Source organism: Manis pentadactyla, chromosome 7, assembly GCF_030020395.1.
Source record: "Manis pentadactyla isolate mManPen7 chromosome 7, mManPen7.hap1, whole genome shotgun sequence".
NCBI classification, from domain to species: Eukaryota; Metazoa; Chordata; class Mammalia; order Pholidota; family Manidae; genus Manis; species Manis pentadactyla.
In genome coordinates this window covers 142,722,696-142,745,885 of record NC_080025.1, presented here as the reverse complement: position 1 = coordinate 142,745,885, position 23,190 = coordinate 142,722,696, and the positions used below count along the sequence as shown (strand labels likewise).

The following is a 23,190-nucleotide window of genomic DNA, read 5'->3' as shown; positions in this document are numbered from 1 at the left end:
CCGGCAGGAATCGTTGGAGGGATCTCACCCAGCGGATTCCAGCTCCACCTCAGAAAGTAACCACCCAGCTGGCTCCTGCGCACTGTCCACACCTGGGACGGCCCCCACACACCGCCAGAACCCAGGCCCTGGGAGCGGGGAGAGGGTGAAGCTGGCCTGCGGGCCCGGTGCTGAGCCCGTCAGGTTGCAGCTCCTGGAAGGTGCTGTCACAAAGCAGGGGCAGGGCTGGGGCCGACCCTCCCCCCGGGCACCCGAGGGGCCAGGTAGCTAGCATGCCCAGACTGAGGCCCAGTATCATCTCTGCTTCCAAAACTTTTTCTTGAGAATACTTCCGTCTCTTTCATAACTGCTGTGTGAGTCATGCTCTGGATCTCGCTGGAGCGGCTGTGCAGGAGGATCTTCCCAGGCAGCTCTCAGTTTGCTTTCTGGGTAAGCAGCAGGTGCGTGAGTGAGACAGTGGCGCTGCAGGCTGCCGACCGGCGGTGACCAGCGCCCACAAAACCTGCGACACAGTCCAGAGGCTGGAGTTTACCATGCGGCCGACAGGGATGGATGGGGAAAGGTATGAGTGAATAACACATTTGTTAACTACCGTGGCTGCCCGGGAGGGAGAATCTGTTCTGTTCCAAGTCCATAGTAGTTTAGCTTCCTCTTCACGTCTGCGTCACCCGTGGCATCTTTGCTGCTGTCCCTGGGGGACTGGAGAAAGGTGGTAGGTACATCAATGACCCTCTGTCCCCGGGGCACTGGGAGACGTTGGGCACACGAGGACAATTAAGATGTAATTTTCTTCCCACAGACATGCACAGACCAGACTGGGACGTGAACCAGAAACTAATAATGACCACACAAGGGTCAAGGGCTATAAAAATGCATTTCACAAGGATTTGAAACAGAGAGGCAGGCGCCCATGAGTGGCCAGGAGCAAAGAAACGGCCCCTGAGAGCCCCTGACACAGGCTCCCAACATCTGGGCTGTCCGTGACTGATAACGTGCCCCAAATGACTATGTAGCAAACACTCTCTCATTTTATGACTTTCTCATTATAATTCATATTACCAGGTTTTGCAAATGAGGCAGAAACTACAGTCTAAAATTGTGTGTTAATCCCACTTACCCAGGTCTCCTCGTGATACAGTATTGAAATACCTTTTTACCCAGCACATGCTTTGTGTCACTAACTTATAGCTTATATGATGTGCCTTTCATTTCTAAAAGCAATTCATTCATACAAATGTTCCTGCAGATCATTAAGCCTTATACTATAGTGTCAGGCAAAATTGGAGGGTGAATCTGATACACATCTCCAACGGGCAATCCCGACACATATCCACACACTTGAGATTTCTTCCTATTTTCAAAGAAAATGATATGTGAGTGTACTCACATGAGTATATGATATATATACATGAGAACATAATATATGTAAGTATCATATAAATGATATATGAATATAGTCACCTTTTTTTTGCATGTTAGTCTCATTTTTTTTTTCTATTAAATCAGGCAATGAGTATAGTTTCCAGAGCTGAGCTCTTCACAGATGAGACCTGTGACAGATCTTTGTCAGGACCTCTGGAGACACTGCTAAGATTAGCAAAAACAGGATCTTCAAAGTCATACAACCTGAAAATACGAAAAGAATAATTTTAACTTTTGATGGTCTGATGAAACTTTCTATTCACTGGCTTCATAATTCATAAGCATCCAAGTCAAGGATATTGTGATAACATAATTTTGCAGTCACAATTTCTGAGTCTCAGAGTTGCATCAGCTGAGCTGAATGTAGCATTTTAAAAAAATTTAAAATGGGTATAATAGAGATCCGTGGTTCCAGAATCAGAATCTGTTTAACAACTAGAAAGAGCCTTTGAGAAAATTTGTTCCAAATCCATAATTTTCAGAATACTATCAGAATACAGCTAGTTTATGACTGGCAGGTCCCTTAACCTCCCAGGGCTCAGCTTCCTGGCCTGTGAAATGAGAGGCTGGACTATATGATAAACACTGACCCCATTCCACTGCCAACATATTGTAGGATCCTAGTAAGTGGTTGCTGAATAAATGAAACTAATGCCCAGAATGGTGATTGATTTGCCTGAAATCACACAGCCAGTCAGGGACAGATACACATCTTCTCATTTCCAGCCATTACTCTTTATACAGAATAAAGACCTTGAATTTTGTAAAAGTACATACAGATTAGTGAAGAATGCACCATAAGAAAAGAAAAACAGAAATGACAAAAGAACTCTATGCTAAAACCAAATCAACCAAACTTCTAACTACATTCCCATTATATGTATACCCTATTTTCATTATAGGCTGGTTTCCCTTGCACATTCAGCTTCTGTCCTTGGGGTACCAGGTAGGCATGAAGGAGTACTAGCCAGTGATCTGGTGGCTATTGCTGCACAACGAACTTATGTAAAATGATGAGGCTTATAATTCATTATTACCTATTGTAATGGGTTAAATTGTGTCCTCCAAAAACACATGTTGAAGTCCTAACCCTTGGTACCTATCAATGTGACCTTATTTGGAAATAGGATTTTTGTAGATAGACTTCATCAAGTTAAGATGAGGGCCTTGGGGTGGCTCCAAATCCCAGATAACTGGTGTCTTGCTAAGAAGGGGGAAGAAGTCCATGTGAAGGTGAGGGAGAGGTCAGAACGAGGCTTCCAGTTCGCCAAGGAGGGCCTGGAGCCGCCAGCAGCTGGAGGGGACAAGGAGGGGCCCTTCTTAGAGGATTCACAGGGAGCACAGCCCTGTTTATGCCTTGATTTTGGACATGTATCCTCTGGACCTGTGAGAGAATGAATTCTGTTGTTTTCAGCCCCGGTTTGTGGTGTGGTAAGGCAGCCCTAGGAAGCAAACATGCCTCTCATGTTCTCTGAGCTGGCTGGGCCCAGGCAGGTCCTTTTCTCTCAGGGTCTCAGATGGTGGCTGGGACTGGAGTCACCTGAAGGCTGGCCTGGGCCGAGTGCCCCAGGGGGCACTCACATGGCCACGGTTGATGCTGTCATTGCTGGGGGCTCAGCTGGGGCTGTGGACCGAAGCACCCACGTGTGGCTTGTCCACGTGGTGTGGATTTTCTTGCAGCACGGCAGTGTCTCAGCAACTGTTCCAGAGAGGCAGGAAGTAAAACCTCCTGGGCCAGCAAGGCCCTGGCCAGAAATGGGGCAGCAGCTGTTCTGTCTTCCATTAACCACACCCATCGACGGGTGAAGGGCAGACATCAGGGATGGGGGGCAGTTCTGTGAGACGTCCAGAGCCATTGCCTTTGCTGGTGATGTTGGTTCACAAGATTCAGTTGCAGAAAATGTTATTTCTCAGGATCGCAAATGTTACCTTGGTGCCCAGAGGAGCCGATGAAGCTCCCAAGGGTTCTAAGGCACAAGGAGGGCTTCTCCAATCTAGTTTCTCCCCCCAGAACCTTTTTCACCCGTGTCATAGCTTACGGAGGTTGGAGGAGACATTTCCTCTCTCCTTGCTTTTCATTCATTGCACCGGATATACCACATTCAGGGATTCCCTAGCTGGTGAGGAAAGATTCCGCTTGCAGGCCTCCCAATTCTTCTTCAGTATGTCTTCGTTAAATGCCTCTAGGGGGTCTGCATTGCGTTGGCTCTTGAGAGAGGGGCATGTGCAGGGGTTTTAGAAGGCGGAAAGAGAAACCAAATGCTTGCATCCTGGGGACAGGGACCCAAGGAGCCTCTCTTATCCTTCTTCCTCCTTTTCTTTCCTGAGCTGTAGCAGGTGTTACAGCTCTGAGGCTCAGAGCCACCCTGGTGGTGTCTCTCTTTTCCCACGGAGTGGCCAGCCTGAGATGCTGTGTGGGCCTGAGGAGGTCCCAGCACTGGGGCAAAGCACATTCTAGGTAGGTGAGCTCCATACGGTCAGAGAGGTTTCAGGTGGGGCTCGTGCCTGGGAGGTAGATTCCTGCTATCCACTTGGGGAGGAGACTCAGGAGCAGAATGCGGAGTGACTGGAAGGAAGAGAGCTGTACTCACGTCTGTGTAGACTACAGAGGGCTGTCTTGATTTATTCACAGAGGGGCTGTTCTCTTGTGGTTGTGGACGGTGGCTTTCACACTGCCCATGGCGGAGCCCTTGCAGGACTTCTGGTGATATCAGGGGCCTCCAAAGGGAAGAGTGAGGTGGACATGGGGGAGGAGACTCAAGGCCCCTCATCCTTTTAGTTAAAAAGGAGACTTTTCTTTAGAACAGTTCTAGGTTCACAGCAAAATTGAGAGGAAGATAGAATTCCTATGTACTCCCTGCCCGCACACATACACAGCCCCCCACACCGTCAGCATCCCCACCACACAGGGACACGTGTTACCGTCTAGGGATCAACAGCGACGCATCATATCACCCACAGTCCACAGTCCACATGGGGGCTCCCTCGTGGGGGTCGTACTTTCTGTGGGTTTGACGTGTATTCATAGTTACAGTGTCATCCAGGGTGTTGTCACTCTCCTAAAAAGCCTCTGTGCTCCACCTGTTTATCATTCCCTCCTCCAAACCTGGCAACATCTGAACTTCCCTCCCCCCTTTCTAACCACAGCGGATCTGTTTTTATGTATTTGGGCTTTTGTTTAAGATTTCATTTGAAGACCAGATTATGCTGTTTATAAAGAGGCTGTGAGTTAACAGGCAGTGTCTTGACCCCGCCCCTAGTTAGCTATGTCTCTCTGGACGAGCCGCTTCACCGTCCTGAAACTCGATTTCTCATCCATAAAATGGGGCTACTGAGGGCTGCCTCACATAAATACTATTACGTATGTGCAGCGCACAGTAGGGCCTCCACCAGGGGGAACTGCCTCCTCTGCAACTCGTGCTCCCTGGCCACCATCAGTCCCCAGGCTCTGCCTGCTTTCTCCCTCGGGTTCCAGAGCCTCTCTCCTCTTCATCCCTGCCCCACCTCCTTCCTAGTTGAGGCTTCACCTGAGTTAGTGTGTCTGAAAACGGTGATTAGGCCGCACACCTGTGCCAAATAATCACCTTTAATGCGACAAAACCTGGAGGCCTGACTAGCAAGCTGGAGATGAGCACAGGCGATGCCTGGGGGAGGCAGGCGGGCTCTGCAGATCGTTTCCTAGTGCGAGTCTCTGGGATCCCCACTGCTCCCTACAATCCCCTGGGGACCTGGGGGTCTCTCTGAGTCTGAAGAGCTATTGCAGTGGCAGCATTTAGAGCCCCACTTCCAACTTCTTTTCATACCGAGTTATCTCTAACCTTAAGAGATATGATGGAACAGAGACAGCCACCCCCGCAGAAATACTCCAGGCTCCCCTGGGAAGCTCTCTGGACCGTGTCCACTTAAATATCTATCTCTGGGCATCTTCTGCTTAAGACCCTCTCAGACAAGACCCACGTCACCTCTCTCACTGGGACCACGGCTTCGCTCTCCCAAGTGGGCTCCCAGCCTCCCAGATGAGCAGAATGTGGTGACCGGTTAGAAGCTGGGAATGAAAGAAAATTTCAAGGAGGAATCTCTAGTTCCAGAATTGGTGATAGTGTCCCCAAGTACAACCGAGGACACAGGAAAACAAGCCGACTTAGGGACTTCAGTGTGGGCCAGCTTGGCACGTGGCACTCGTGCTTCCCACAGGTGTGGAGGTCGACGCGGGTGTCTAAGCCTCAGCGAGTCCTAAACAGGAGGGTGGTTTTGGCCCATCCCAGCTGGCTTTCCCGTCTGCCTCTTAGGGGGCTTCTGTTTCCTCTAGTTTTTGATTCTTGGGTCAAAGTAATCACTCTCACTATGTCTTGTTTACAAGACCATTCCTGTATGACTTGGCATCTAGTGTGATATTTTACTGTGGAAATGCCACATATTTGCACCTGAACTATTAGCTTATCATTTGGCTGAACTGATTAGTTATTTGTGTTTTGATACTGTGTGTGAATATATATTACAAATATTACAAAAGACTTGACTTTATATACAAGTGATATCACATATTTTTTACAGGAGAAAAATTAGAGATCATATAGTCCAGTGCTCTCAAAATATGAAGACGTTCAGCATGCATACATTGAGTACCCTCTGTGTGCATATGCACATATACTGAAAAAGAGAAAGAATGTTGTGGGGCTCTCAGTGAAGGATATGTGGACATTCTTCATACTATTTTCTAAACTTTTTCCTAATTTTTTCCCCAAAATTAAAAAGTGAAGCAAAAAAAGTCAGTGTAAACATACTGTATTATACTTCAAGGACTGAGAGGTGGTGATGGTGCAACTTGTTGGAGATAGGTAGGAAGCAATAAAAAATCAATAGTGTTGCCAAGAAATTGGTGGTCACACAACTGATTCTACATAGTTGCCTCAATTCTCAAATGTCTTGAGAGACAATCTTTTTGCTTTTTCTAGATGCAAAGAGAGATCCTTGAGTAAATCAGAACAGAAAATGAAAAGATTCTCTGCTTTCTGTTACAGTGATTGTGAAAAAAGTATATAAATCTCAGCCCAGAAGCAATTAAACTGACCAATGTAGATGTAAAATCAAAATGAGTAGTACTATAATCCCTTGGGGAATCTGCATTTGTTCTGAACTCTCTTATCAAATGTTCCTGGGACATAGGATACACTGTTATTGTTAGGATACTGGAGGGGAGGGCAGTAAGTCAGACGGAAGAAAGATAATAGAAGTCATGTTTGCCGTGCTGGGAGAAACCTGATGAAGAAAGCTTGAGATGCCAACTCTCGGGCTTGGACTGCAGACCCAGGGACCTGACTCCAGCAGCCTCTTAGAGATATGTTTACCTGGACTGAGACACAGATGTGGCCGGAAGCATGTGGTCCTCATTTGTATCAGGGACTGGAGGCTTATGGATGATCCCCTGCCTCAAAGGAAACAGACAGCAGCCTTAATTAGTTAAGGTCTTATTAAAGTCTAGCACGTCTGCTCTAAGGGGCGGGCTTGACCAGGAAGACAGGGGAAGGGCTGTTTATTCAACAAGTATTAAATAAGTGTCTTCTATGTATGAGGACGATGGAAAAATGGAAAAATGTGGAATACGATAAATAGAACCTATGGCATCAGCGGCTTCTGCGCTGACCAAGGAATTGCCCATAGAGTTGTTTCCTCATCTGGAAAAGGAGAAACCTCCTTCTGTCATGTGAGGAATATGAAGATGAAATGAATCATTGCATGTGACGTGAGTAGTCAGTGCTTGGCAGGGCCAGGCGCTCAGCAGGCGCTGGTTCCCTCACTCTCCTCTGACGCAGGCACCTGGGTCATCTGAGTCTTGCCCCAGGTGGTCTGAGGCCAGGACAGTTCGGTGCATCCAGTTCTAGACCTCGGACTGTTGTCTTAACTCAGATGTCCCGAGGACGTCTGAACTTGCCCTCACCGTGCGCCCACCCCCACAAGACTGGGCAAACATTTGCTTAGGAAAGCCACCTAATTGTAAAATGGGAATATATTGGTAGATTTCAACACAGCTGTGCTGCCAAGAAGTGTTCAGGTTTATTACATTTATATGCATTGGAGTCTTTGAAATTGTTGGTTCCTATGTATGGAAACAAATTTTCATGAAATGAACTACAAGCTCTACAAGCTCTGTTATACAGGACATCTTTAATGCTAGGGTAAAATGGCTCTTACTAGTATGACAGGTTTCAGATATAAATTTGTGTAGAAAAAGGGGGAAAAGAAGGCACAGATGGAGCAAGGAAAGAAGGACAAGGAGAAGAACAAGAAGAAAAAGAGTAAATGTGAAGTTGCTGTACTTCTGGTTAAGTTCAGGGAGAAATTTTTCCACCCGTATGAATGAAGTCCTATAAAGGTTGGGGTCATATTCACCTCAACTCCACCAGTGCTCTGGGGCAACTTGGGACAGCTGGGGTGGAGCTGTGACTGAGCTAGAAGGAAACGATAAGGGGCAGAAGGAAGGTTGCAAATGCAGGCAGCCTTCAACAGCACCTGGTTCGGAGAACTGGGCTCAGACAGGGAGGAAATAGGATCTCACAGCCACTGGGCTGAAACCGGAGCCCAGACCCCTCTTGGGCAGAGCTGTGGACCAGGGGGAGGGGTCGGTGTCTCAGCTGCGTGCCTCTCGCTGAGATCGCCCTGAAGGCTGCCTGCCTGAGAATAAGGGGGCTCATGGTGCTCTTTCCTCAATGCCTCGTCTGCCCTGGCCACTGCTCTCTGGGAGCTATTTCCCGACGGTTTACAGAATGATTCAGGTCTTCACGAAATCAGAGCTAGTGCAACGTACAGAACCCTGCAGACACCAGGAGACGGAGCCGTGGAGAATGTCTGTTGTTGAGAGGAAATGTCATAAATTGAACCAGAAACTTGTTTTTTATAAAAGCACAAAGTTGCCCATGATACCACTTTCCTGAATTGACAAAGAAGGAAATAAAATTGAGAAGCAAATACTTTTGATCTAGTCAGAAAAAAAGAAAAGTTTTATTTACATTTCCTCCATGATTTTGTGCCCTATTACTTTATATACTTTTTCCTCTGCCTAAGAATGAATTTTGAATCGTCATTCTGTTATTACCAGAAATTTGTCTCATATTATTACTAGATATGACTACAAAAAAAAAAAAGACACTAATTCCACCAGCCATGCATGGAAAGCAATGTCCTTATGTCATCATCAAACCAGCAGATGTGACCTGGGGCAACATTGGGAATCTCTGGTTTTACTTGTTGATAGATGAAGTCAAGACCTAACTGATTCCAAAACTGCATTTTCAAAATAGTTTACACTTTTAAAAGTAAGTATGTGTTATTTAGTAACTTAACATTATTCCCTCCCCCGCACACATGCTTTAATGTCCTAAATGAGATTACCTTCCCCCACCCCCCACCCCCGGATTGTCTCAGATTATAGATTCTTAGCAGCAGGAGCCTGTGAGCCACCATGGGTAAAGTTTTACAATCAGATGCTTGAAAATGATAATGCTTTGAAGTAGGAACTCAGTTTTTAACTTTGGCCTTTTTAGTTTCAACATAATGAACCGTGAAAATGTAATTTCTTTGGTTCCACCATTTAGACATTGTCAAGTTCGCTCCATTGCAAACTCAGTAACAGAGGAGAGATGCTACTACATTCAGAACCAGCAGCCGAAAGACCTACCACAGTCACACTAGAAGCCGCGGAGTGGACCGGGTTGAAAACCGAGTTGATCTGAGGTGGCTTTCTTAGCTGAGTCACCCACGGATGGGTTTCCGGCTCTGGGCATTCCTGAGATGTCCTGTTTGGAAATTGTGGGGATGGTGCAATACCTGTTACTTACTCAGACGCTCGAAGTTCAGCTTGCCCTGACAAAGGAAAAAAACAGTAACACCAGTTCCATGTCTTTCTAATTTTTCTGCTGCCATCAGGGTGAGAAGATAAGGTCTGGAAAGGCCGCTGGGCACTGGACAGGAGTCATTTGCTCAGACTCCTTTCCTCCCGCCTTCCTGCTGACATGAACCTGATTTTGCTCAGGGTAACAATATGCCCAGCCTGAGAGCATGGTTCATGATATTTCAAAAGCAGGCATGGCAATCTCATCCTCCTTCACTAGATGGTCAATTTCTTAGCCTCCCTTTCAGTGAGAGGGTCTCGGCAGGTGTTCCATTTCTTGCCAATCAGATGCAAGAGGAAGTCTGTAGGGAAGCTTCTAGAGAGCATTTGTTTTCTTGATACATGAGAAAGTAGTGGCTGCCTCAGTCCCTTTCCCTTTCTTTCTGCCTTGAACTTGCATGTGACGCTTGGAACTGCAGCAGCCATCTTGCAACCATGAGATGATATACATGGGGATGATAGGCCAATATGCAGGATGGAAAGACAGAAACACCGAGTCCTTAATGGCCTTGGTGAGCTGGCAGACCAATTCTGATATGGACAGTCTCTGAGTTTCCTGTTAAATAAAAAAATAAACATTTAGGGCTTAGCGGAGGGTTTTTGCTACTGGCAGCCAAATGTACCTTATCAGATACAGCGATAATCTTTTTCAGCTTCAAGTATAGTCAGTTGATACTGTCTTTTCAAAATGCAGCGATAGTAGCTAGATGATGTTTTCCTTGGGTGACACTAACCCTATTATGCCAGCCTTCTAACTATACATACAGGAAAGGTATGGGGGAAAATCAGGAGTGGAAAGAGTGGTCCTCTGAACTTACATTCTTTCTGAGGATAGTGGGTTTTACCTAATTTTTGGTTAATAATGCTTAAGTCAATGAATGCAAATAATTATATAGGCAAAGAGACTACATTACATCTCTAGTTGCAACTGAGGTGAAAATTAATTTTAAGTTTATATGCTTTTCTGCTCCCAACATTTCTGTCTTGATTCATTTTTGTGTGATGTCATCATATTGCCTATATACTTACATAAAAGACTGACCCATTAATTAAGCTTTGAATTTGTTGTTTGTTTGATTTTATTTATACTCTAATAAAGCCATTTTAACCTGTAAGTCACTTAGAAAATTTGAGGAAGGAGAAAGCCACTGAATTAAGTTACGATGTTCTCCTCTAGTAAATTGTCATGTCTATTTGTGCCATTTATATACAATAATATATTACCTTACACATATCTATATCTATATCTATATTTGTGAATTATTTTTTAAAAAGCTTTATCCAAAGTACAGCAAGGGTGAAAGGGCTGTCAGTGTTGAAGCTTATCGGCGAGCCTCTGCTGTGTGACAAACCCCTCGGGAACCCCGCGGTTTACACAGCAGTGATGGTCCCCCTCAGGGGCCTGCTGGGCGGCGGGTCTACCCTGCACCTGACTGGGGTTGGCTCCAAGGTGAACACTGGATCCACGTCCGTGTCACATTTCTTGGACCAGCAGGCTGGCTGGGACGTGTTTTTCTCATGGTGATGACATAAGTGCCAGATGCGAGAGGGCAAGCCCAAATGCATGATTCAAGCCTTTACTTGAATCACACCGCTGACATGCCCCTGGCCACACTGAGTCATAGCACCAGGGCGGGGAGGCACTGCAAGGTCACATGGCAAAGGTCACAGAAGGAGGGAGCAGAGAAGAATTGAGAGGGAAGAGAGTCAGTAACAAAGGCCCAGCTTCTGGCATTGTTCTGACGCAGTTCTTAGAACCTGGCAGAACTAAAATTAAAGGGATTATTTTAGGAAAGTGAGACGGCCGGTAGCGAGGGAGACAGCTTGGCCCCCCTGGATGCGATTAGGCTATGTTTAAAAGAACGATCTCGACAATGCTTTTAAAAAGTTCACCGCCCACCATTACTGTATTCATGCACCTTTCTGGAGCTAGCCTAGTATTTCTGTGGAAGGAAGACTCGTCATTGCTAGTCACTGTCTCTGTGTGCTGGAATTGTGTAGACACTGCATTTATATGATCCATAATATGTGAACGACCAGCATTTCAACATGACAGTAGGCATGTTCTTCACATGATTCTTTCATTTTAATCCTCACAGCAACCGTAGGAAGTAGGAATTGTTTATTATCCCCACTTCACAGGTGAGGAAATTGAGTCCTGGGGTAAATAACCTGCTGAAGGTCAGAGCTAACAGAGCCAGGTTTTGAACTGAGTCGGTCTCAGCACTCACATGCTTAGCAGGTTTTACACCACTCTGGCTCCGTAGCAGCGAAGACGCAGTCGTGCTATTGTCCTAACCCAGTCCGGCACATGCAGTTGCTACAGCTAAATGGATACCATGAAATACACTTGCTGTAGAATAAATTATGCACCTATATTACATCTGTGTGTGTGTTGCAATATAGAAAATTGTCTATCTAGATTGCTTTTGAATCTATGGCCTGATGATTTGGGTTGATTGTTAGCAGAAAAATACATTTTACAAAACAAATGTGAATTTGTGAACACTCTGAGCTCTCTCATTTACAGGAGCCATCAATTCACAGGCTTTTGTTGGCTTCTCGCCCAGGGGAGGCCTGGGCCAGCCATGCCCATGGTGGGCTAGCAGCCTGAAGTCGTGCTTGAAGTCCCAGCCCTGGGGCCGCTGAGGAGTGGGTGGCAGGTGGCTCTTTGTGTCCCCACTGCCACTTTCCCTTTCATTTTTCTTCATGTCCCCCCTCTGCCCCCAAGGCTTTTTTTTTGTTTTTCTTCTCCTTAGCTCTGCATTGTGTTCTAAATGCTTTTCTGAAACCTGGTGTTAGCTGAGCCCAGGGAGCAACATTTGAACAAACTCCCCAGAGTTCAATTCCACAAGGTGCCTCTTTCGGGATTTGAATTTAACTCTTTCACTTTCAATCTCATCTTGTGCTCATGGAGCCGAACAAAACAAACCCTGGACTTTTAAATGCTGAGTTAAGTTTTAAGATATTTCATTTGTTTTAGAATATGCAAATTAATTCCTTAGAAAGGAGTATTTTTAAGAAAAATACATTTGGTATGAACTGGAAACAGGAAAGCACACCCCTTAAGCCCAAGACTGCTTGCATGTGACCCACAAGCCAACAGTTACTCCTTCAACTAGCATGTGTTTTTTGCTTAAGAGAGTGCTATCATTCTGGGGGTACTTTGGGCCTGGCTGATGGAAATGGCGGGGGGGTGAATCAAACCCCCTAGGAGGGGTGAGATTAAAATTATTTTGATAGCAGATGGCCCAGGACTGGCCAATTGGGATGCCCCTGATTACAGACAACCCATGTGGCTGTGCTGGTGCCCTCCCAACAGCAGGCCTGGCTGCTCCCATTGGTGCCCGGTGCTGGTACTCAGCCCCATCACCCCAGCTCTGGCTCCAGACTCCTGTTAGGTGCTTTTGTGAATAGAATCTGCTACCCAAAGGAAAAGATATGTCACCATGTAGGAGGTTCAGTTCCTCAAAGCAATTTCAAAGGAAGGTTTTCAAAGAGATTCTGAGCAATGACTGGACTAAGTTCTTCCTTCCTAAAATAGACCGCTGACTGGGAAAGATCTGGCATATTTATTCAAAGATTCTATTGTCATTTTGTCATACTTCCTGGTGATTGATATACGTAGTGGTGGCTTCCAAGAAGTGACTGTCATTTTGACGAAATGTCAAGTCAGCCGACAGATGTCTGATTTACTTGGAGAACCTTAAGCTGAGAGAGAAAAGGAAATTATTATTAGATTAGAGCAAAGGTGTAGAATTATCACATTATGAAGGAGAAAGAGTGAGATTTGGAAAGAGAAACCAGTGACCCCAATTTGCCAACCCAGTGTAAGGGGACAGTCTGCTCTGTCAGCTTTCAGCAGGCAGGTTGTGAGATTGGTGGAGTAACAGGAAGAGAGGCAGGAGACTGGAACCAGAACTGGGCCAAACTCGACTATAACCCCAGGGCTTCTTCGCCCTCCATGCTCACAGTGCGCCTTTCAGAGAGGCTTTGCTTATTTGCAAAGTTCTCTGCAAACAGAGCCAAGTAAAGAAGACGTGAGAAATGTGGGGTTGGCTCTGGAGTTTGTGAACATAATAGAGTAATTCCACCAAGGAGACTATACCTTTTTGTAGCAATGTATTTTACCTTTACCTAAGAAGGAAATGTAAAATTCTATTTGTTCTAAAATGCCCAAGAACAGAGGAGAAATCAAACAATTATAGCATATCTATAATGTAGAATATTATTCAGGTTTTAAAAGCCATGTTTTTAGCAAAGCAATACTACATATTGTTCCATACAAACATTATATATAAAATGTCTAAAACCTGCATGGAAATAACAAATGCCATATTCAAATTGAGGTATTATTTCTGGAGAGAGAAGAGGGAAATGAGTATGAGAATCATGCAAAAGGAGTTTATTAATTTACAATGTTTATACCCTCAGCTGGGTGGTAGGCCCATGGGTGTTATCATTATATGAGTTTCTATGCTTTTGGTATGTCTGGATTATTTAATAAATTAAAAAATCATGTTTCCAAACTCTAATCACAAGACTTGTCATGACAAAATACTAAATAAAATATCAGAATATAAAATATATATACAATATAATCTCAATTAATATAGATATATATGTATCTAGGTATAGATACATATATATGAATCTATATGTACATATGTATCTAGATTTATTGACATAGATACAATGTTTGTATATATAGGCATACATACATATGATATATATGTATAGATATACGAATATATGAATAGAAGAAATAAAAGAGGCTATCTGGTGATTTTTATTTTCTTAATTATACTTTTCTTGCATTATCTAAATGTTTTATAATAATATATCTTTTATAGTCTAAGAAGTGGTGTTTTAAGATATTATGGTCTCTAACAATTAATGAAAAAATGTACTGTGCAGTTTTTCTTTTTAAAAATTTGAGGTAATCCATGAGTGTGTTCTTATTGCAGAGTCAAGGCCAGCTGTCATGACACAGAGCTGCGTGTGACACTGCCTCCCCTGGGCTCTTGCTTCAGAGGTGACAGTTTTGTGCACATCCTTCCTATCTCTTTCTATGCATTTTTTTTTGTATATATGTGCATATTGTTCACTTGATTTACATAAATGAGATCATATACATACTTTTCTATAATTTGCCTTTTTCATTTTATACTACATCTTGGAAGACTTTAAAATATCTATACATATAGGTTTGCCTCATTTTTTATTCAAAATGTTAAGAATTAATTTTATTCACTTAATTTCATTCACTTTAATAGCTGCATGGTTTTTATAATACATAAAATACATAACATAGCTGTGTCATAACTCATCTAACTATATCCCTAATGATGGCTATTAAGCTGTTTCCTAATTTTTGTCTATTATAAACAACGTTTCAAAAGAAATAACTATCCTTATCTTTATGTGCTTGAACAAGAATCTCTGTAAGAAAGATTCCTAGAAACAGTCTTTAGGTCAGAGGGTTCATATCCAATATATTGAATAATATTCAGTAATGACACATCTTGTCATTCAATAATAACAGATACTGTCAAACTATTTTCCTAAAAGATTTTGTTTCTTTCTACTCCTGACACGACTGAGTCTTGTTTCCTCAGATCCTTGCATTTCACTAACACCGTGTCTTGAAAACACAAGTTTGTTTGACAGATCTCTTGAATGAGTATGAATGCCTTTTTGCAAAGAGAAAAAATGTTTTTAAACGAGATGGAAAGTTGCTTTTTAAGACTGAAAACAAATTCACCAAAATGGTAAAGGTGGTCCTCTTTGGAACATGGGCTGTGGGCAATTTTTAATTCTTTTATAATCTAGAAAAAAAATAAAGACTGCTAATTAAAAATAAGAATGCTAGTATTCAAATATAAATGTTAGAGAAAAAAATATGAGAGTGAGAGAGATTTAAGTCTCTGTCCAGTTAACCATTGGATAGAATCAAATTGGTCTAAAATACTCAGTTTGGACATTTGGTACACAAAAATGTTGTCTGCCATAAACCTGAGAGTGGATCCTTTAAAATGTTACTAAAACACATATCATTACTATGCTCGAAAGCAGAAGTGATTTAACACCTTAGGGAAAAAAGTGACTAATCTCACCATTTTCTGCTAAAACCCTGCCTACTTTAAAAGGGCATTGGCTTGTGAGGTATGGGAAAAAATTAAATTATGGACAAAATGAAGGTCTTTTCACTGAGAAGTTCCTGCCAATGTGCATTGACAGTTACACTAGTTTCTTTTGCATTTATACGAGAGAAATACTGAGCAACTGATTAGTCTTTAAGATTACCTTTGGACAGTCTTGGTATGAAAGTATTCAGGAAGTAACATACAAGGTAAATTTTCAGTGTAATGTTCTATGATCAGTGATTTTTTTTTGCAAAAATTTCACAGGTAAGATGGGTGCGACAACACAGCAAAATCATCATCTCCATCGTTGATGTATTGCCCTCCGTTTAAAGGGCTGTTTTTCTAAAACATACAGTTCCATCTGACGTTTTATCCCCACTACTGCCTTACTTCCCAAAAGATTATACACCGGTTTGATAAATTTCACCAGTGGGAAAATATTTTCTCTTGAGGTTAGGAATGAGTTTCTGCAGCTGGAAATATGTTTCTTATATAAAAAATACTGAATCGGAACATGTCTTTTAACGGTGGGAATAAGTCTTTCGTCAACAGTCACCAGAGCACTGAGAATTGCAAAGCAGTAGGTCAACGGATTGTCATGGAAATAGTACAAAACGAGAGTTACAAAAGAACGGAGGAATCACCTTCCTTGCCTGTGCAGCCTGGTATCCTGCGCCAGCGAAGGCTCGCGTGCCAGCCGGCATGTGCGCACCCGTCACCTGTCACAGGTGCGGTAGGACACCAGGGGCCATAGACAGCCTCACGGCTCAAACCCGCCAAGACGTACAAGAGAGTGAGGAGGGCATCACCCTGGTGTTGGAACGGTGCAAGAAAGAGATCAGGTTGAGGATCTTGTTACCTGAAAGATTTATTATCCAGGGAGTTAGAGCTCATCCACCCCAGACCCAGGATTTCCTGTCCGAAACCTCACTGCGTCTGGTACTGATTTCAGGGTCCTGGTCACACCTGCTGCTTCTGAGGTCCTGGGCAATGACGACTCCGGGAGCCGGGGGGATTAACCTCCCAGCACCCCGACCCTCCCTCGCCCCCAGCCCCACCAGTCAGGGGGCGGGCTGCTGACGGCCAGTTCACTCCGCTCTTGGGAGCAGGTCCAGCTGGCCTGATCGCTGGCCTGGCCACCTTCCCACCGTGGCAGCGCTCTCTGTCCTCCTCCCTGCAGAGCCCACGGCCCGCCCGTTCTCCGCCTGCCTTCCTTGCATGAGGATCCCCGTTGTCCCTCCCTTCCCTCCTCTGTCTGGATTCCTGATCTGGTACAGGAGCCCGCGGCCCAGAGCAAGCATTCAGTAAACGTCTTTTGAATGAATGAATGAATGAATGAATGGTCATGGATGGCTCAGACTGAAACATTTACGCAGACATTTTAAACTCTTTTGTCTAATTATACCGTACTTTAGATATGAGCTCCTTGAGCTTGTTAGATACTAAAAGAAGTTAATTCTGAGTTGTTGTCATTATACATTGCAAAGAATGCGAGCAGTGATTTTAACTGAAACATCTTGGGATTCAGTGAAAAAACTGGGATCCATTTTATCCAGATTGCATGTGTTTTCAGAGTTTGAATACTGATCCACTTCTCACCCCACGCGTTTTCAGCCTGCAGGGTACTATTCCGATGCCTATATTCAGAAGAATTTACTCTTTTTCCCTCCCAACCCCATCTCCCTCCCTCCCTCTCTTAATCCTAACAGGTGCAATAAGCAAAAGTCCTTGTAGTACTTCCCTTTGCGGACCCCTCAGAGCTCTTTATTTTTAAGTTTAGTGATTAGACAAGTAAGGTCTTGCTGCCTTTCAGGTCTTAAGACTTTCTTGTCAGGCCATTGACTTCAGGAGTACCTTCCCTAATGCTTTGACTGATGACTCAGAGGTTTTTTTTAATCCACAAAGGATTTATTTTATCCCTAAATAAGTGGTTTTGAACTTTCCTGATGAGCAAGTACCATTTATCTGGAAGTAGGGTCTTTTGGTGGCAGGGATGTCTAAGCTTTCCTGAGTGATCGTTCCTTCTTCTTTTTAAAAAATATCTTTTGATATATAATTTATATGCCACCAAGTTCACACTTTTAAACTGTACAACCCATTGGTTTTTCGCACATTTACAGAGTCGTCCAACTGTCACCATAGTCTGATGATAGAACGTTTTCATCTTCCCCTAAAAGGCCTTGTACGTTTTAGTGGTCACATCTCCTTCCTCCCAACAGCCCCAGGTGGCAGCTAATCTACTTTGTCTCTCTACATTTGCACATCCTAGCCTTTTCCTATACATGGCACCATATGATATGTGGCCTTTGTGTGTAGCTTCTTTTCCTTACCATGTTTTTGAGATTCATCCATGATGTAACACTTCATTCCTATTTATTGCTGAATAATATTCTATTGAATGGATATTCCACATTTTACCTGTTCATTCATCATTTGATGGACATTTGAGCTGTTTACATTTTTTGGTTATCATGACTGTTGCTGCTATGAATGTTCATGTACAAGTTTGGCATGGGTGTTTTCATTACTCTTGGGCTTATTCCTAGGAGTGCAGGTAACTCTGTTTAACATTTTGCAGAACTGCCAGACTGTTTTCCAAAGTGGTGACACTTCACCAGTGATGTCTTAGGGTTCCAATTTTTCTACATATTTGCTAACACATGTTACTGTCTGTATCTCTGGTTACAGGCATCCTAGTGGATCCTGTTGTGGTTTTTGTTTGCATTTCCTTAGTGACTAGTGATGATAAGCATCTTTTCATGTGTTTTTTAGCCATTCACATACCTTCTATGGAGAAATGTCTATTCAAATCCTTTACCCATTCTTAATGGGATATTTGTTTATTGTTGAGCTATTAAGAGTTCTTTGTATACTCTTGATATATCTCTTCCTTCTTAATAAACTGTTTTCATGTGGCTTTCAGGATATCACACTTGGCTTTTCCTCCTTCCAAACTGTTCTCCCTGGTTCTTCAGTCTCCTTTGCTGGTTCTTTCTCTTCTCCTTCATCTTTATTTTAGCCTACTATTGAAGTATAACATACAACTAGAAATGGCTTAAATTTTAAGTTTTCAACAAAGGGAGTGCACCTGTTTATCCAGCAGTCAAATGGAAGGACAGAACGCCATATCAGCCCCCAGACATTGTCCTCCTGCTCTCCCTAGCCACTCCCCACACTAAGGATAACTAACTGTTCTGACTTCTAACGTCATGGATAGGTTTTGCTTGCTAAGGCACTTTAAATACACAAAATCATGTGACATGCATTCTTTATTGTCTGACTTCTTTCACTCAATGTTATGTTTATCAGATTCATTCGTATTGTTGTATGTAGCTGTAGACTGCTCATTTGCATTGTTGTAAGATATTCCATTACGCAACTTTACCACAATTCATTTATTCTACTGTTGATGGGCATTTGGATAGTTTCCAGTCTGTGGCTATTAGGAACATTATTTACATTCTTTGGTAAGTATACATACAGAATATCTGCTAGATCTAGACCTGGAATTGTTTGGTTAGAGTATTCAGTATTTGCTCAAGTTTAGTAGACACTATCTCTTCTCAATTTACGGAGTGGTTGTACCAACTTACATTCATGTTGGAGAAGTTCATCGAAAGGACATGACTACTGATCGATCCTAAGTGGATCCCAGGCAATGGGAGGTTTCCCACTCCCTCTCCTGTCCTTGGAACATATGTTCCACCCACCATTCCTGCAGCGGCAGCTGTTCCAAGGACGCAGCCTTGAGAGAATAAGGTGTTGCTGACGGCGCTGCCTAATATGAGGCTGATCCCAGTTGAGGCCTCTCTGTAAACTTTAAAGGTTCTTGGGGGCAGGTGTGGAGGTCTGCTCGTCTGGTGACCAGCCAAGACAAGCCTTGGATGTAAGTACCTTGGCTCATAAACCTGCCCCCTAGCTATATGGGGTTGTCTGCCTGTTTGGTCTCTTACCCTCCACGTATGGAGGCCAGTTTGCAAACCAACACTCCTGTTGGAATGCTCCTATTAGTATAGGAATTTTCGTTGTTTCACTTCTTTGCCAACACTTGTTATCTTGTGTGTTTCTTGTTTAAGTCATTCTGGTAGGTGGTATTGCATTCTGTAGTAGTATTACATTATGGTTTTATTTGCATTTCTCTGATAACTAGTGAAATCGAGCAGCTTTTTATATTTTTTTTGTCATTTGTATATCTACTCTTTTAGGGTGTCAGTTCAAGGTTTTCTTTTGTTGGGGGCATTTCCTAATACTTTGGCTTCTATTTCAAGTTGCTCTGGAGTAGCAATTATACAATCTGATGACAAGCATGTTGTCAGATATGAGTATTGTGGATTTCCTCTATTTTTTGGTTGGCCTTTCCAGTATTTTAATGGTGCCTTTTGATGAACAGAAGTTCATCAAATTTTAACATAATTCAATATATCCTTTTTTCTCTGATGGTAAATACTTTTTGTGTCCTGTTTAAGCACTTTTTGCCTATTTCAAGATTGTAAAGATGTTTCTCTGTTTCATTTCACATTCAGATCAGTAATCTATCTGGTGTGAGATAGAGCCCAGAATTTCTCTTCCAGAAAGATATCTAGTACGAATTATTGAAAAGATTGCCCCTGTTGATAGAGAAAAAAAAGATTGTCTTAATTTAGCAGGTTCCCCCTGATGTACCAAGTGAGTTTAGGTCTTAATATAGTTTCACCAGAAGCCATGTGTGTAGAAATGAGGGGCTAGAAGCCATGTGTATAGAAACGAGGGACTAGAAGCCATGGGTATAGAAACGAGGGACTAGAAGCCATGGGTATAGAAATGAGGGACTAGAAGCCATGGGCATAGAAATGAGGGGCTCTGTAAGGGCAGTCTCACGCAGGCATGGAACTGCTGTGCTTCTGAAACTAGTGAAAAGGAAGAGGAAGTCAGACCAGCGGATCTGCTGCCCTCGGTGCAGCTGCCGGGCTTGAAGGCCGGGCGCCGTGGTCACCGGGCCACATGGCTCGTTCATCTCGCACTTGGGCTGCGAAGACCCAGCAGCTGGCGCTGGAACTGGTGGGGCTCCACAGGCATCTGTCTCAATGTGGGTGACTCCGTGGAGTTGAAAACCACATCCTAACCCCCACTTTCCTACAGTGGTTGGTGTTAAATACCCTATTTTTATAATTTTAGTGGGTATCCTTAAATTATATGTAGTTTTTAAAGGTATACTGTTTTGGGGTGTAAGTTACAAATTAATAAAATTCACCCATTTAAAAAAACCCCAAAAGACAGTCCTTTCTCAGTTGCACTGTCACGTCATCTCTGCTGTAAGTCAGGTAAGCATATAGGTGCGGGTCTGTTTCTGGACTCTCTTTTTTGTTTCCCATTGGTCTATTTGTCCAGCTTTGTACCAATATCATTGTGTTAATTAGCTTTAAAAAGCAAGGTGTCTGTACTGGTAGCAAAGTCTCCCAGCTTTGTTCTTTTTCTTCAAGATTATCTTGGCTCTTCCTGGCCTTTTGTATTTCATGTGTATTTTAGAATCCACTTACCAGTTTACACACTTATGCATGCACACATGTACCCATAAACCCTGTTAGGATTTTGATTGGCATTGTGTTCCATCTATGCATCTTCTAAATCATAAAAATGACATTCCATTTACTTAGGTCTTCTTTAGCTTTTTTCAATATGATTTTGTAATACACAGTATATAGTCTTGCATGTTTTTCATCAGATTTATTACTAGGTATTTGATGTTTTTCGAAAGGTAAGTGGTTTCACTTTAAAGTTTAATTTCCTCTTTTTGTTTATTGCCGGAATATAGAATTGATTTTTATAAACTAGCCTGTATCCAGTTATCTTGCTAACATCATTAATTACTTCTCATACTTTGAAGCTTATTTTGAAGTATCCATGTATACACTCATGTAATCACTTTTGTTTCCTTTTTCAGTGTTTATCCCTTATTAAAACCATGTTTTCTTCATACAATAGTTTCTAAGCTCTGTTGATCCTCTCTCTTGTTATAGTCCAGGGTGATGGTGAGATACATCAGGCCTCAGCTCTCCCAGTCCTTGTGTCCTTAGCAGGACAAATGTCACATTTGTAAGATGATATCCTGCTTCATGGTCGTTCATGACCATTTCGGCCGAGCAGTCCTCTGTTTCATTCTTGAATTCCTTTAAAACTCCCAGGTAATTTCGAGATTGCCTTAATTGTTTAAATCTGTTTCTTAATCTATTCATTTGACTTGATCAAATTTCTCTTTTAAAAAAGTTTTACAGTAGCATCTTGATCAATGTTGCTGCATTTGTGTATAGGAAAGCAAATAGTACAATAAGCCTGGAATTTAGGGTGGTGGAAGTGAAAGAAAGAAAACTCACTGACAGCTTGTTTCATTCAGAGCAAGAGATGGGGGCCGGGGGTGGGGTGGGGGGAACAGAGACAGAAAGAGGTGGGGCTGATTTCGGCAGTAACATCCCCTTACTTGTGTGGCTGTATTTTATTAGTTAGAAGGGATCACTAGGTCCAGCCCACACTCAAGGGGAGAGAATTCCACAGGGGAGTGACTATCAGGCAGCAGTAATAATTGGGAGCATTTTAGAGGCTGCCTTCCACATCTCCTTTTGCTTTCTAGAGGTGACTATTTCAACCTCATTCTTAAAGGGATCAGGCTAATTTCAGTCACAACCAAATAATGCTACAATTTTTAAATTAAGATTTCTCTACATGCCACATATTTCCTGGCCCCAACCCAGAATGTTTTCCTGTCTGCTGTCTAATGGCATTCTTGTTCTCTAGAAGAGGTCATCTCCTGTCAGGCCTTCAGTTCATACTCCTCTATTGACACGCTCAAATCTCTTGCCCAAATTTTATATCCTATGGCTCTTCATTTCTTCATTCGTCCTCCAAAAACTTCCACATTTTTCACTTTTGTTCTGTACTCTATATGCCTAAAACCCAAATGATCTCTGCTAGGACAGAAAAATTATTTTGAGACCAAGAAGGGAGAGTTGATATAAATGCAATGCAACAGTATAATGGTCTAAATATTTTTTCACAAACTGCATACTCACTCAGACACTACTTATTCCCAGTCATTTAATTAGCGATGGGTATTTGCTGCAATCACATGTAAACTTCTACCAAATCTACCCATGTACCTGCATCTGTGTCCATATACTCTACCTTTCCCCCTTCCACGCTCCCCAGCAAAGGCCAAATCCTCCACTCAGGCTCCAGGACCCGTCTCCTTTCAGCTGTTCAAGGTCTGGAGCCCAGCTCTTCTAACAACGCTCAAGGCTGTTGCTCCATCTACATTCTTTCTTTCCTGAATCATCAATTTTCCCATTTCCATTGGGTCTTTTGTCAGAATACAAATGTGGTATGTTATTTCTCTTAGAGATCTTAGTATCTCTCTCTCGATCCCACCTGCTCTTCCAGCCGTCTTCTCTCCTGGTTAGCAGAGTCTTCATGGGTATCTCCAGGCTTCTCCCCTCACTCGCTATGGAATCCTCTCCAACCAGTCCACTGAAACTGCCTTCTCAAGGTTACCAGTGACCTGCCTGTTGCTAAATCCCAGGGTGAAGGCTCAGACACCCCACTCACCCTGTTAGCATGCTAGGCGATGATCACCTCCTCCTCCTGGGAACCTGTCTTTGCTTGGCTCCCCGGACACCTCACCTGCCCACTTCCACTGGTGGCTCCTTCTGTCTGCATTGAGCGCTCATCTCCACAGCTTGTTCAGGTTGGAGTACCTTGGGTGGT

At 43.2% G+C, this 23,190-nt stretch overlaps 1 protein-coding gene across 1 annotated transcript in view; it reads left to right on the top strand.

Annotated features, from left to right (window-relative positions):
- The first annotated feature begins 543 nt into the window (after window positions 1–543).
- Window positions 544–23,190, top strand: part of EZH2 (enhancer of zeste 2 polycomb repressive complex 2 subunit) — an 85,246-nt gene continuing 62,599 nt past the window's right edge. Inside the window, exon 1 of the mRNA XM_057504868.1 lies at window positions 544–562. Coding sequence (XP_057360851.1) covers window positions 549–562 — 14 coding nt within the window. The 5' untranslated portion in view covers window positions 544–548. The remainder of the gene's footprint in view (window positions 563–23,190) is intronic.